Raw genomic sequence first — 14,062 nt, 5'->3', positions numbered from 1 at the left:
CCTGACAGAGCAGTCTGGATGAGATCTACGCAGCTGTGCAGGTTTCTGTAAGTCAACTCATACAGGGATAAGACGACATGGTATCAGCCTGTTAACCGCCAGACCAGAAAGGCTGGAATGAAACTGAGTGTTGTTCTGTGTGGTGTCATAGTGGAAGTCCTACTGAGACGTACCGTGACCTTGTGACAAACGGATAAGTGTGTCAGAACTTTTGTTTTTGTTCACTTTCTCACCAAGTCTGTAAACTTCTATGACATGTTTGCTGAAGTGGATTTGTCGGAGTCCAATGTGTAGTCTGCCCTGTCTCTGTCAGGTCAAGGCAAGAATATATGACTGCAGAAGTCTCAAATGGCAAAAGTATTGAGAAGTCTAATCTCAGAATCATACCTAAATAAAAAATCTTTAATATTTCTTAGATCGATGTGAAAAACTGTCTCTACATCTCACGCGAGTCGCAATGCTTATCGGAAGCATTGTAAATCATCTCAGTCTATACTGAGATGCTATAAAGAATTAAAAAGCTGGGCCAGTTAAAAGAGAAGAACACCCTTAAAATTGAATAATTCTCAATTATCTATCAGTTATAGGTCTGGATCCGGATGATACGTCGTCTTGGTCCGGACCCGGACTGCGGCCAGCCTATAAGTGGCCTATGTTCTAAACCTTCCACCCCTATCTCAAACAGGCGCTAAAGGGTGCGTCCGTATCAGACACTGAAGGGCACCTACCAAGCGTTGGTATTGGACAAAGTGCGCACCGAGAACAGGTTTTTAAACAGTCACTGTAGCTTCCACGTTGACTGAAAAGGACCACGGCGAGAGATGACATCATCCGTTAGTGATTGGTTAGGTCAAAATGACAACCCCTTCCAAACTGGTAAATGGCTGACATGATGATTTAATAATGGAAGAGAGGCTGAGTGGGCTGAGTTAATGGCAGCCTTTCATTGGAAGTCTATACTCTCTTTCTTTATTTTAATAGAGGTCACAAACAAATAGGAATGTTCCGCCGAAATGCACTTGATATTTTAGCTAGGACTTATTACGAGATCAGAACTGTGGCGGGTTCTTGTTAAATAAAGTCCAGAATTCTAATAAAAGCGTTAAACTGGGTTGTAGTTTGATAACTCTGAGGAGAACGGGACTCACAGGCAGCAATGCTGTTGCATATGAGCTCCTTTCCAAGTGGGTCGTGCAGCTCCTTTCTCTGAGGAACTCCTCCCGTTGGAATGTTCCTGCTCCGACTGTCAGATGACTTGTGTTTAGTGTCTCTGCTGGCTGAGTGCGGTGGGCTTCGGCTGTGCCTTCATCTCGGCAGATAAAATGCCTTTGAGATTAGATTTTTTTGATGCCAGCTATCATCTGCTCGCATCCTTAAGGCAGGCAGCACTGACCAGGCAAACTCCCCTGTGATGGGTTTCTCCTCACATTGATGATCCATCACACAAATCTTTGCTTTCACACTAAAAAAAGACATTCATTGACTGCTGCTTTGAAGTTTAGAACAGAAATATAGAATATTTCCAGAAAGCTCTCCATGACCCAGTTTCTGCATAAAAAAAGATATGCCATTCGATTTTTTTTAAAGTCTTAAAATAAAAATACATTTATCTTCACTTGGCACCTGTGGTCTTCTCCAGGTCTCCCCAAATGAACTTCCTTTTGGAGTACAAAATAAATCGCTAGGGCGGTCCAGCCTGTCATGTCATTTGCATATGTTAAAGAACAATCATCCACCCTAAGTAACCAAACATACCTTTTTATTTTCACTTCGAAACAGGGAGCACCACCTGCACCTCAGTACTTGTCAACTCCAACTGTTGTCCTGCGGTTGACGTAGACAGTTCTGCATGTCCTCCTCATATCACGTCTCCATTTTGTGTCCGTTTCTTTTCACCTGCAGAGAAGAGCTTCACAGGAGGATTAAATGTGTATGGTAGAAACATCACCCTTGGTTGATTCCATCCAGTATCCAGAGCAGCCATGGCTGTGTTAACCTGCTTGGTCCCAGGCCAGAAATGTGAAAGAATTCCCTCTTCTCACTTAATGTGAGAATGTAATGTGCATCACGTAAAGTATTTCTCATGCTGGAATACTGCTTAGCCACAGAATACAAATGTTAACAGAATATGAGTCCCCTTTCCTACTGAGCAAAAACCCACTAACACCAGTTACATCTGGCATTTGTCCTCAGTGGGAAAGGATACATTGGGCATCCATCCGCAAGGGCTGGAATATGTATCGATATTATATCAATAAAGTTAAACTAGACTAGATATCATCTCAGATTCTGGATATTGTAATATTGTACTATGACATAAGTGTTGTAGGGATGGGAATCTCTAGGCACCTCACTATCCAATTCGATTCTGATTCAGAGAGCTACGATGAGATTATAAAACATTATCAATTCTTCTTGATGCTTCAAAAGTGTTCTATACATGATTTATTTTTTACTATTTAGTATTTTACTATCTGGTATTTTTAAAACACTGCATATTTGTAATGATTAATAATTAAAAAAACAGATGCATTTAATTCCATTATCTTGTATTAATTCAATATTAATAACAAATACAATAGATGTGTCAACTGGAGGGTTACATTTCCCAGCAATCCAAAGAAAGCCAACAAGAAAATAAATCAAATCAGGCAGACTAGCATGTTCTGAGTCAGTTGACATAAAAAGCTGTCCTTATTCACAAATAAATAATATTGATTGTTAAAAGCTATGAGCATTAGGCTCCTGTACAAAAATAACACTTTCTGGAACATGTGTTAAAACTATACATACAGTGATAAAGTGTGTTAGGGTGACACAAGATTCTGTGGCAACAGATGTCAATGCAGTGGGATACTTCTATTCTACTTTCTCTGCTCAGTGATTTTATGATTTAAGCTTATTTTTAGAGTGCGAGTATAGCCGTGTCCATAAAAACGTTAAGATGAATGTTGTATCTCTGTTCCAAAGTGTACAACACAGTGCGAAATTACTGTGTAGGGGCACAAATCCTTGGCAATAATAGTTGCAATCTACTTCCTGGATCACTTCGCCCTTTCCGAGTAAGACGGAAGAAGGAGCTTAATGCTTCGGTACGTTAGCTTTTAAGACGGGGAGGTTCTGGTCGAATTGTATCCATATTTGGCTGCTCAACCTCAGCTGATTATTTTTTTAATCTGGGTAAACATTTTGTGAAAAGCACCAATGTACAACCGCGCAATATTGTCACAATACTGGGGCATTTGGTCAGAAATAATGGGATGTTTGATTTTCGCCAAGCCCTAACTCCTGCGCGGATCGCAGTTATGGAAATGTGACACCCGGAAGGGCATGCAAATTTTCACTCTGTTTTCTGGCGGTTTCTTAGTCATCTCCACAAATTCTGTCCGTCTCCGTCCAAGCAGCCGTCCAAACTAACTAAAATAATGGTGTTACCTAAGTAAGATAGTTAAGTGAAAAACAAATCCACCTTGATTTCTGGTTTCACATGGAACATGAACATCTGTCTCCTGGGTGAAAGTCACCCAGAGTTTTTGTATAGATATTGATTTTGTATCCCTCTATGAATTCCAGTGAATTACTTCTTGTGGGTGAAGCTATGAACGGTGTATCTGAACGGCCATGTCAATCCAGAGAGGGCTGAAGTCACGTCTGATGACATACTTTGTGCTGACATGTAACGTTCACTGACAACATGCATCACACACACTGTAGATGTTTTAGGAGGGCTGGCCTCCATCAAGCAAAGAACACACATAATGCATGTATATGTGATCAGTATCGATGTTTGTTTCTGCCATGCACATCACAACACACGCTTACACACACACACACACACACACACACACACACACACACACACACACACACACACACACACACACACACACACACACACTTACACAGTCACTCAGCCTGAAGCCTAAATGCTTCACTTTCTCTCTCCTTCTACCAAATGAAATCAGTTAGCGAACCGTCCCTTAACTCTCAATCTCTTTCTCTCCGTTTCGGTATTTAATAATTTAGCTCGACCCTGTTTTCCACTCCTCCCTCCTTCCTCCTTTCCTTTTTATTCATTCTTTGAAGAGGAGAAGAGAGAGAATGGACTATGTACGGGTCCCAACAGGGGCTGGATCATTGTGGTCGACTGGCCGGCAGTCCCGCTGAAGCAGAAACAGGATGCGCTCTCTTAGCGGACTGCCATTACCATGGGGAGGGTAGGGGAGGAGTGGAGGGGAGAGGAAGAGAGGAATTGGGAGGGGAGGGGAAATTTAAAAGGAGGAGTGGGGTGGGGAGGACAGGAGAGGGGAGGAGTGAAGAGAATAGGAAAGAAGGAGGGAGAGGAAGAAAGGATGGTAAGCGTAAAGGAGAGGAGTGGGGAGGAGTGGAGGAAAGAGGAAAGGAGGAATGAGAGAGAAGAGGAGGGGAAGAGGATAGGAGTAGTAGAGTGGATCGAAGAGAAAAGGAGGAGAGAGAGGAAGGAAAGAATGGGGAGAGAAGGGGAAGTGAAGAAGAGAGGAGGAGTGAGGAGGAAGAGAGGAATGGTGGAGAGGAGAGAATGTGGAGAGGAGAGAAGGAGAGAAGGGGGAGTAGAGTAGAGGAGAGGAGGAGTGGACTGTGTTGTGGAAGCTAATGAAAGGCAGAAGCAGGAGGTTCCAGAAAGCAGCCTGGTTTAGAAACGTTCTCTCTTCATGCTGCCATATTGTCCATAACCTTCTCTCTGTGTCCACACGGTCCACACTTTTCTTTAATTAGATGATTTTTATACAATAAATAAGTCGACTTCCTGCAACAAAACACAGTGATTTTATTGGTGTTTTTTTTCTCCACACTAGTTCTTAAATACCTCATTCATTCAATGACTTAATTTAATTTATGATTTTAAATTGGGGGCTGCACGGTGGTGTAGTGGTTAGCACTGTCGCCTCACAGCAAGAGGGGCCCGGGTTCATTTCCTGGGCTGGACAACCTTCTGTGTGGAGTTTGCATGTTCTCCCCGTGTCAGCGTGGGTTCTCTCCGGGTTCTCCGGCTTCCTCCCACAGTCCAAAGACATGCAGCTTAGGTGCATTGAAGACTCTGAAATTGCCCGTAGGTGTGGATGTGAGAGTGAATGGTTGTTTGTCTCTATATGTCAGCCCTGCGACAGACTGGCGACCTGTCCAGGGTGAACCCTGCCTTCGCCCATTGACAGCTGAGATCGGCTCCAGCACCCCTGTGACCCTTAACTGGTATAAGCAGGTTACGGAAAATGGATGGATGGATTTAAATTGGATTTTTCCTTCACTGATCCCTCTTATTTTTCTGGATACACACTATTATGTCTCTAACTAAATACGATTATACTTTTTATGAATATTTATGCTTTCGTTATTTTAGCTTTTTGGTAGATGCTAGTCATTCTTAAATGTAAAAAAACACTGCAGAAGAGCGGATGATCATTAACCCTCTGAACCCCAAAACCCATGGCGGGATGGAAAAGCATGTTGTCTTTAAACGGAGCAGAGAGGAGAGGAGAGGCTGTAAGTTGAGGTTATAAAAATTGTAAATAGCTTAATATGTAACACGAGGAGCATCCATTTTTTTTCAACATTAGTAACACTTGTGGGCACTTGAGATAAATATATATGTATGTATGTATGTATGTATGTATGTATGTATGTATGTATGTATGTATGTATGTATGTATGTATGTATGTATGTATGTATGTATGTATGTATGTATGTATGTATGTATGTATGTATGTATGTTATCTGCATAAATTACATTTTTGAGTTCTCTGTACTTCTAGCCATGACTGTGCTGTTTCCATAGAGGGGCAGGACTTAAAAGTTGCAGTGAAAATCAATGCTACAGAGAGAAAAATGATACGGAACTGCTTGGGGCTCAGAGTGTTAAAGGACAGATGAGACAAACTTTACCTGTGAATATCTGCAGTCATGATGTGTGATTTCGAGTTGATTTCCTTTGAAATGTAAAAAAGTGCATAACTCTTATACATATGTGTTTGTCTTCTCAGTGGTGGTGTTGTACCTGCAAGGCCTGGGGACCAAGGAGTGGAGAGAGGTGAGTGGAACCTCTTTTAAATCCTTCAGTTCAGATGAAATGGTCGTCTCGTTTTCAAAATGCAGAATTTGTGGATTTATTTACTATTTTTTAAAGCTTAAAGGGATAACTGGGCTGATCACACAGTGTGTGCTTTGAGTAAAGATCAGTTGGCAACTGACAAAAAAAATGGTCCTGATAGTGTGCTTGAGATGAGACGACTGTAAATCATTTTGTTGAGGCAAATCATCTTCCCAATACAACGGCTTAAATAGCCTTTATATAAGACGTATTAGAGTTATTTAATAGCTTAATCTAGAGATTCACCTTTTGCTATTTTCTTCAATTTTCGTCTTACCCAGCAAATCTGATTTTCTCTCTAAGAACTGTAAATGACAGCAAAGCTCCGGATTAACCTTTTTTCACCGCATCGTTGTACCTATGTAGTGGTTATTTACATAAAAACACACTATTTTTGGGGGAGGAATTTGCTTTGGTGGTGAAAAAGCTAGTGTAGATCCTTGCTGTTAATTGTAGTTTATGGGAACAGAGAATCGGAACGGACAAAACTATGAATTGGCAGGTCAGACTTTTCCAAAGTACTGGCCGAGGAAAATGCGATCATACGGTCACGTTTAAACATTCATTTATCATTTCTCACACTGACCTGGTCCTCCAGGACAACCAGCTGGACAGCACTGTCACTGTGTCAGTGCTAGCAGTTTGTTTCAACGATGGCTGTTTCTCTGTATTAATGGCTTGTCAGACCTGTGTATGATGTTGGTTATATTCAAACTGTTCATTACTTTTTCCATCCTGAAAATATATTCTATTCAAAATGTACTAATAAATTGTGGATCTTATAGTTTTAATACACTTTATTAACACTTTACACACTTCAGTCAAAGTGATTTAAAGCTTACAGTCGACATTCGACTACTGTTAAACATTGTTTTAACTACACAATGCTGTTTCTAGATCATGTTAGTTGTTTATAAAGACAAACTCCACACTGGTGGTGGTTATAATCTGGATATGAGGAAATATGTTTTAGGCTGCAACAATATCTGCCATCAGGACTGCTCATAACAAATGTGCTAATCCAGCAGTGGCTGCAGTCTGAAGCATTGAATGTCAAAATGAAAACTTAATCACATTAATACACTCAACTCTAGTGGGAAATATATTCTGTGGTTAATTTAGGTTCACAGCGTCCTTTAAAATGCTTCTAGAGCTTCACTGAGTGTGTATTGGAGAGCAGAAGAAACACAAAAACACTTTTAGTCACTGGTGAAAGGAAAATTGCAAAAAAGTCTAAGAAAACAAAGCCATGGTCATCATTTAGTCATTCTCAGCACATTAGAGGTAAAAATAAAATGGCCTGTGCTTTCCTCCAGTAAGGTCACGACGAAAGAGTGCAAGCAGGCGTGAAGCCAAACGTCCTGTGACGGTCATACTGATCAGAGAGTTTTATAGCAAACAGAATGTAATAAAATCTAAGTCCCTCTGTGAAGCCTCAGCAGCCAAACATAGGAATTCATAAATTGGAAAAACCATCCGAGACGTTTTGGGAGGTCGGCCTGGAACACTCTGGCTGTGTAAAAATATGGAAAACCTCTCTCTCTTTCTCTCTCTCTCTCTCTCTCTCTCTCTCTCTCTCTCTCTCTCTCTCTCTCTCTCTCTCTCTCTCTCTCTCTCTCTCTCTGTCTGCCTCGGTGTCGCTCACTCTCTGTCTTGCAGTAATTTGTGCTATCAGAGAAAATCAGTCCCACCTCAGCGGGGATTCAAACACATCCACTGATCTCAGTGAGCCTCAATCAGTCTCACAGGGAGAGGAGGCTTTCAGCTGAGCTGCATACACTCTCTCTCTCACACACACACACACACACACACACACACACACACACACACACACACACACACACACACACACACACACACTAAAAAGCAATGGTCGATGCGCCCATGGAACAGTATGGATCAGTTTGGAGGTGTATGGCTCTGTGATCACACTGACCGGTAGACAGCAACAAACAGACGTGAACACTTGAGTTGTTCGAATGTGAATGTGTCACATGGAGCAGACAGCGAGAGGATGCTTGTGTAAGTTTTAAGTAATCTGCATCACATTGTGCCTGTTTCCTATGAAGTAGCTTTATAATGAGCTTTCTTATCCTGACAAGCTGCACTGATCAAGGATACACTGATCTTTTGTTCATTGTCCCACCCGTCCTGGAAAACCTGGAAACTGTTGACTATTTCTTATCATCGGAAACACAACGAGAGAAAAAGTAAAATGTCCAAGAAATTCATTTCAACATTCTCCTTTTTTCCTTTAGCCGAGAGTGAACTCCAGTCTATCTAACTATCAAATGGTGGTTTATGGACCTAAGTATTTATAATAAGCTGCTCTCAGTTATGTTGTGGAAATGCAGTGAACACCCCATCAGGTCACGTCACATGTAGCATTCAGGTTGGAGGACTTTACTTTGCTTCCTTCCTGCCTTGTTTTAAACAGTGGGGTAATGTTCAAGGGTTCAAGATAGTCTATTGTCACTACGCAACACATAGTTGCACAACGGAAAAGGCCCTTTATAACCGCATTCCTGTAGTACATGTTTTTGTATCTGCATCAAGAGGAATGCAAACAGCAGCAACAACATATTCTCTGTGCAGGTAATATGGCTGTTGTGTTTTTTATTTTGATGTTACTTTTAATCTTTATGTTCATCTTCCCAGAAATGAAAAAAATGATATGTAAGGAAAAGTACTGCTTGTTGGAACATGACATCGTTTTTAGTCATTTATAAAGGTTAATCTTTGTAAAAATCTTTGTTTAAAGATTTACAAGTGATGACTTAAAAAAAATGATTCCTTTGAGTGCTTATCCTTAGTATCTTTTCTGCGTACAACAATATTAAAGACAATTCTATAATAAATTAAAATCTAAAAGACATTATTTATAATTTTTGCTATTATTTCAATCAAATGTGCAGGTGTTATTCCTTATCGCTCTCTTTAAGACTGGTTCTTAACTATTTTCAGCTTGACTGATTGACTGAAAGAAGTTTCTGCTGTGCCTGTAGAGGCAATATACCTTTTTTAAACTTCAGAGCGAGTCGCTGGGAATGATTTGAGGTAGCTTGGAGCGATAGAGCCGTAATCCTTTAACAGATTTAGAAACTGCGCAGGATAAATTTGTCAAGCCTCCATCTAAGCAGAGTCATCACAGTTGGAAAATATCATGAAACCCCTCTCGCGTCTGTGAGAAGATCAAAGTTTATCTCGGAGCATCCATGAACTTTATTTCTCCTTGCCGCCTCTCCATCTCAGCAGCGGTGGAAAATGCAGTGGAATTTCTGTGGCCTTTAGCAGACGATTACTGCGGCAACAGCGGCACATGGTTCTGCTGTGAATGTATTTTCCGCTGCCGTTTTATCTTTATATATCCGAGCTGATTGAAGAGCACAGTAACTGTCTTCGGACCTGGGTTTGCCAGTTTGGAGTGCGGCCACAGTTGGAGAGCATCCATATGGTTCCAGGTCCCACTCAGCTGCCCACTTCCTCCTCTATGGTCCCACTGGACGTTAGCGTAGCTGCCTGTCAACCAGTGAAAAGGAAACAAGCATCCTTCCCGTGACACACATATTGTCACCAGCTTGTAGCGTGGGCTGGCTGAACACATTGGCAGATTTGGCTCGAGGCACTTTTTGATGCAATTAGCAGAAATCTAATTCTCACACTAACGAGGAGAAAAAAATAAATAATTACTGTTCTGCCAAAAAAACAAAGACTCTTGTGGGTGACAGAGAAGAAACTGTACATAAAACTTCTCTAAACAAAAGGAGAAGCTGTCTAAAACAGAGCTAATTAAAAGTGTGTGTGTGTGTGTGTGTGTGTGTGTGTGTGTGTGTGTGTGTGTGTGTGTGTGTGTGTGTGTGTGTGTGTGTGTGTGTGTGTGTGTGTGTGTGTGTGTGTGTGTGTGTGTGTGTGTGTGTGTGTGTAACCTATCTCCTACTCTACCTCTCGTCTCTGTTCGTGTTGGGCGTGTTATTTAAAACTCTTCATATAGCACTCCTTTCTCTTTGCTCATTTAAAAAATAATTTGACTTATTAGCTTGCGTAAGAAGTTCTTTCTTAGAATTCCTTCCATTTCACTTCCAAAGAATAGGCCATTTTAAACTTTTCTCCCTATAAAAATCAGGATCCGTCACCTCCATGTCCTGTGAATGACCAGGAAGGTGTGCAGTGTTTTCTACTTGTCATTAGGTATTAAACTCAGAAAATCTCTAACTTTGTGGCATTTATATCTTTATCCCGTAGAGGTGGTTTGTGTTTAGTGCGTATCCACTGATTACAAGGAACTAAAATCAAGGGATGTAAGTACAATGTCAGATTGGTTATAGATTGTGTATAGTTATGGAAATAGTACTTGTTATTGGGGGAAAGAGTTGAGCTGGCCAGAGGCATATCTAAACTAAGCAGCTGGTCAGGGCCACCAGGGGCCCCCAAATGAACTGAAAACTTAAACTCTCTTTGGGTTCCTCTGTTCATTTTTGTTAATTGTTTAAATGTTTAATGCTTTACTAATCAATATTTTAATTTAGAAATAAATCCGATGACTTAAAGGGGATTGTTGGTATTGACAAACCCACAGAAAATTATCTTTCTGAATATCAATATAGCAACTATATCCTTAGCAATTGTCAGTGTGAAACATTTGTGACAGCTTTAAGGTAAAACTTGTTGTGTCTAACAATCGGTAAAATAACCGTATTTTGGTGACAAATTTGAGTAGTAGTCGTTTATGATCAGTAACACTCATATGTGTTACTGATCAGAAACCAGTTTTATTCAATGGGGTTCTATCTTAACCAGTTTCCGACCAATATGGGATTCCAATACCGATATATCCGCCAATATTTATTTTAGCAAACTACCCCAACCACAGAATTTCATTTTTGTAATTAAATGGGTCATCACCCCTTCTCCTTGTCACTTTACATTTAACCAATACTTTTTTTTTTTTTTTTTACAAATATAGCCAAGGATATAAAGCAACAAATTACCCAAACCGTTTTTTACATGCCAAATTTAAACCTTTATCGCTGTCCTCTATTATCTAAAATCATATCCCAGCTGCGATATTTTCTTTGGAAATGTTAGATTCAGAATATCAGACTGCGTTATGATCTGTCTATGATATGGGTGTCCGCACACATCATTGCAGTTCATATGAGAAAGTTGGTTTGTCTTCCTTATGTAATTGCAGAATGGAACATTGGTAAAATACATTAAGATTTAATAGAAAACAATAATGCAGTCCAAATATTATTAAACATTGTTATAAAAAGTGTTGAATAAATAATAAACAAATTGTACGCATTAATAAGAAATAAAAAAACTGATGAATACACAAGACAACACGCTCAATATCAACCTGTGATGGCCAAGGTATTGGCTAACAGGAAAGATTAGTGATTCTTAGTGCTGGACCTGGTTAGCTGAGTGAGAGGCTAAACAACACAACCTACAACCCAACCATATGTCACAGTGTTCCATCCAATGGTCAACTGATGGATCAGATCATTACTGACTAAGAATCAACTGTGACCTCATTAATCACTTGCTCTGGGGATCCTCGTGGAGCAGGTGAAGATGAGGATTAGGACAGAGTGTTATATAGAGCAAAATATTACATTCATTGAACATACAAGTAAATCGTGGTTCACAGCAGTCAATGCTAATCTTGCATATGACACACTGATGACACTTTAAGCGCCAGGTCACATTACTACTTTACGTAAACTTTGTTTGTAACTTGAGGGCCGGTTTGTGTGCTCTCTACAGGACGGTGTCTGTAGCCAAAGATTGTTTATGTGGAAAGAGAAGCTTCACTCTGTTACACCACTATACAACAGCCAATTACACATTATCCCGTTAAACTTTTATTCATATCATATCAATAATATTAAAGATAAGGTGTTAAAGGGTGTCAACAAAAAAGTTGCCTAAATAGCAAACTTCCCCTAAAATACTGCTGATTATTTTGTGTTGGCATTTCAAATCTGATTCCTGCAGTTATTCATGAGCAGGCCAAAGTGAAGCCAATACAGAAGTGCCTTAAACCTGCATTCTTTCTAATGGCCAGCAGGCGGCAACTCCTTTGGTTGCAAAAAGAAGTCAGATTGTTTAGAAGCCTATGATAAAATTACTCTATTTCTCTCTTGATTTATTCCCTCAGTAAACATTGTAAACATGAGTTTATGGTCTCAATCTCTAGTTTCAAGTCTTTTCAATACAGCATGATGTTCATTTAGTAAATGATGGTCCATTTAGAGTCAAATAGACCATAAAGCAGGGTATGCTTAAGGGAGGGCTTACTGTGATTGAGAGGTCGCTGCCACTACCAGAGCTATATATGGGCGTCTGTATGTCACTCCTCCACATTCCAAATATGGTCAGTTCCGTTCATCGGTTGCAAAAAGCCAAGATGGAAGCTGCCAAATTGCCAGACTATAGGCTTCAAATAGGCAAACTGATGGGTGACGTCACATGATGGTTATAAGAGCAGTAACGATGAGTGCTATTAAGGAGCTTCATTTAACCCTTGCAGTGCATTTGGGCATTTAACGTTATTTTTCATGCTTTATTGTAGGTGGGCTCCTATCATTTCAATGATTTTTTTCATGATCTTTATAGGTCCAAATTATTCATAGAAAAGAACATTGGTCCAATAATGGAACGGTGTTCTTTTATGAATAATTTATTTTGATTAATTTTCTATGAAGGGCCACTGAGAAAAAATATTCAGCTTGTATTCAGATGAACTGGTCGTATGATTGTGTCTGCACTCTGCATTGCTCATACAACTCATAAAGTAGTGACAGTTTTAGGTTAACGTTACCTTTAAACATGGTAAGAGCACCAACGGAAATGGAAGACAACTACACAACTACAAACCAACCAAAAAGTTTAAATGGAGTTATTATGAGAATATACTAGTGTATTAAATATGAGTATCTGAAGTCATTACACAAAATCAACCCATCAACAAAGTTTTGTGGTGCTAATCAAACATCACGCTCCTTCTGCCGTTGCTCCTGACGGACTACGGTAATAAGACACACCACTAGAGGTCCATGTCCAGAAAACACAGGCATTAGTCATTTAACTAGCTGGAGAAGACTGTGGAACATCCAGCATCTACAGACCTAGATGTTCTCCTCAGAGTTGCATCTCTAATGGAATTAGGCAACATTTTGCTAACGTGAAAAAAAGCTTTTATGGTGATAAAATGTGTTTTCTAGCTTAACTGAGGACATTTTGATGTGTGACCAATAATTTAGGGATATAGGGGAAAAGTAAATGTGTGCTAGGACTCAAAGGAACCTTGTGTAACATTTAGGGGGATTAATTGGCAGCACCTGAATATAATATTCATAACTATGTTTTAATCTGTGTGTAATCAGCTGAAACTAAGTTTCGTAAACTCAGAAAAAGGCATTTATATCTACGTAAAGGAGTGGTTTGTCTTCCACGGTGTCTGCCATCTTTCACCGCCACGTTTCTAAAGCAGCCTAGAACGGACACTGGTTCTAGCGACAGCTATTTGCGTTTACGTTATCCGAAGTGAGGGATGCGTTCCGTGATGAAGTGAAACTGGTGAAGGGAACCAGGAGAAGTGAAGGATACTTGAGTTGACGCCAACTAAGCTTGTTATTGTAAGTGCAATAAAATATTTGGGAGTAAAAAGCCGACACTTTTAAATACATCTATGCAACAAGAATGGACATGTAAACAAAAATGAAACCTAATTAAGCGGACCACCGCGGCAATGTTTACACAAGCACAGCACGCACTATCGGGCAAAGCTATATTTATTGTAAACTTCTCTGCTGGGCAAGACAAAGCAGCCAGGTGGATACAAGACAGGAGGACAGAGGATAGGACGAATGACTCATACTGACGGATGTCTTTGTTCTTCATTCTTTTTAAACTTCACTCAGAAGTGTTAT

General features: G+C 40.1%; 1 protein-coding gene across 1 annotated transcript in view; it reads left to right on the top strand.

Annotated features, from left to right (window-relative positions):
* The window catches only part of LOC129105410 (copine-9-like), a 140,599-nt gene that overhangs the window by 23,436 nt on the left and 103,101 nt on the right, over positions 1-14,062 (top strand). Inside the window, exon 3 of the mRNA XM_054616416.1 lies at positions 6,019-6,065. Coding sequence (XP_054472391.1) covers positions 6,019-6,065 — 47 coding nt within the window. The remainder of the gene's footprint in view (positions 1-6,018; positions 6,066-14,062) is intronic.

The sequence above is a fragment of the Anoplopoma fimbria genome, chromosome 17, assembly GCF_027596085.1.
Source record: "Anoplopoma fimbria isolate UVic2021 breed Golden Eagle Sablefish chromosome 17, Afim_UVic_2022, whole genome shotgun sequence".
Lineage (NCBI taxonomy): Eukaryota > Metazoa > Chordata > Actinopteri > Perciformes > Anoplopomatidae > Anoplopoma > Anoplopoma fimbria.
This window is presented reverse-complemented; position numbering and strand designations above follow the sequence as displayed.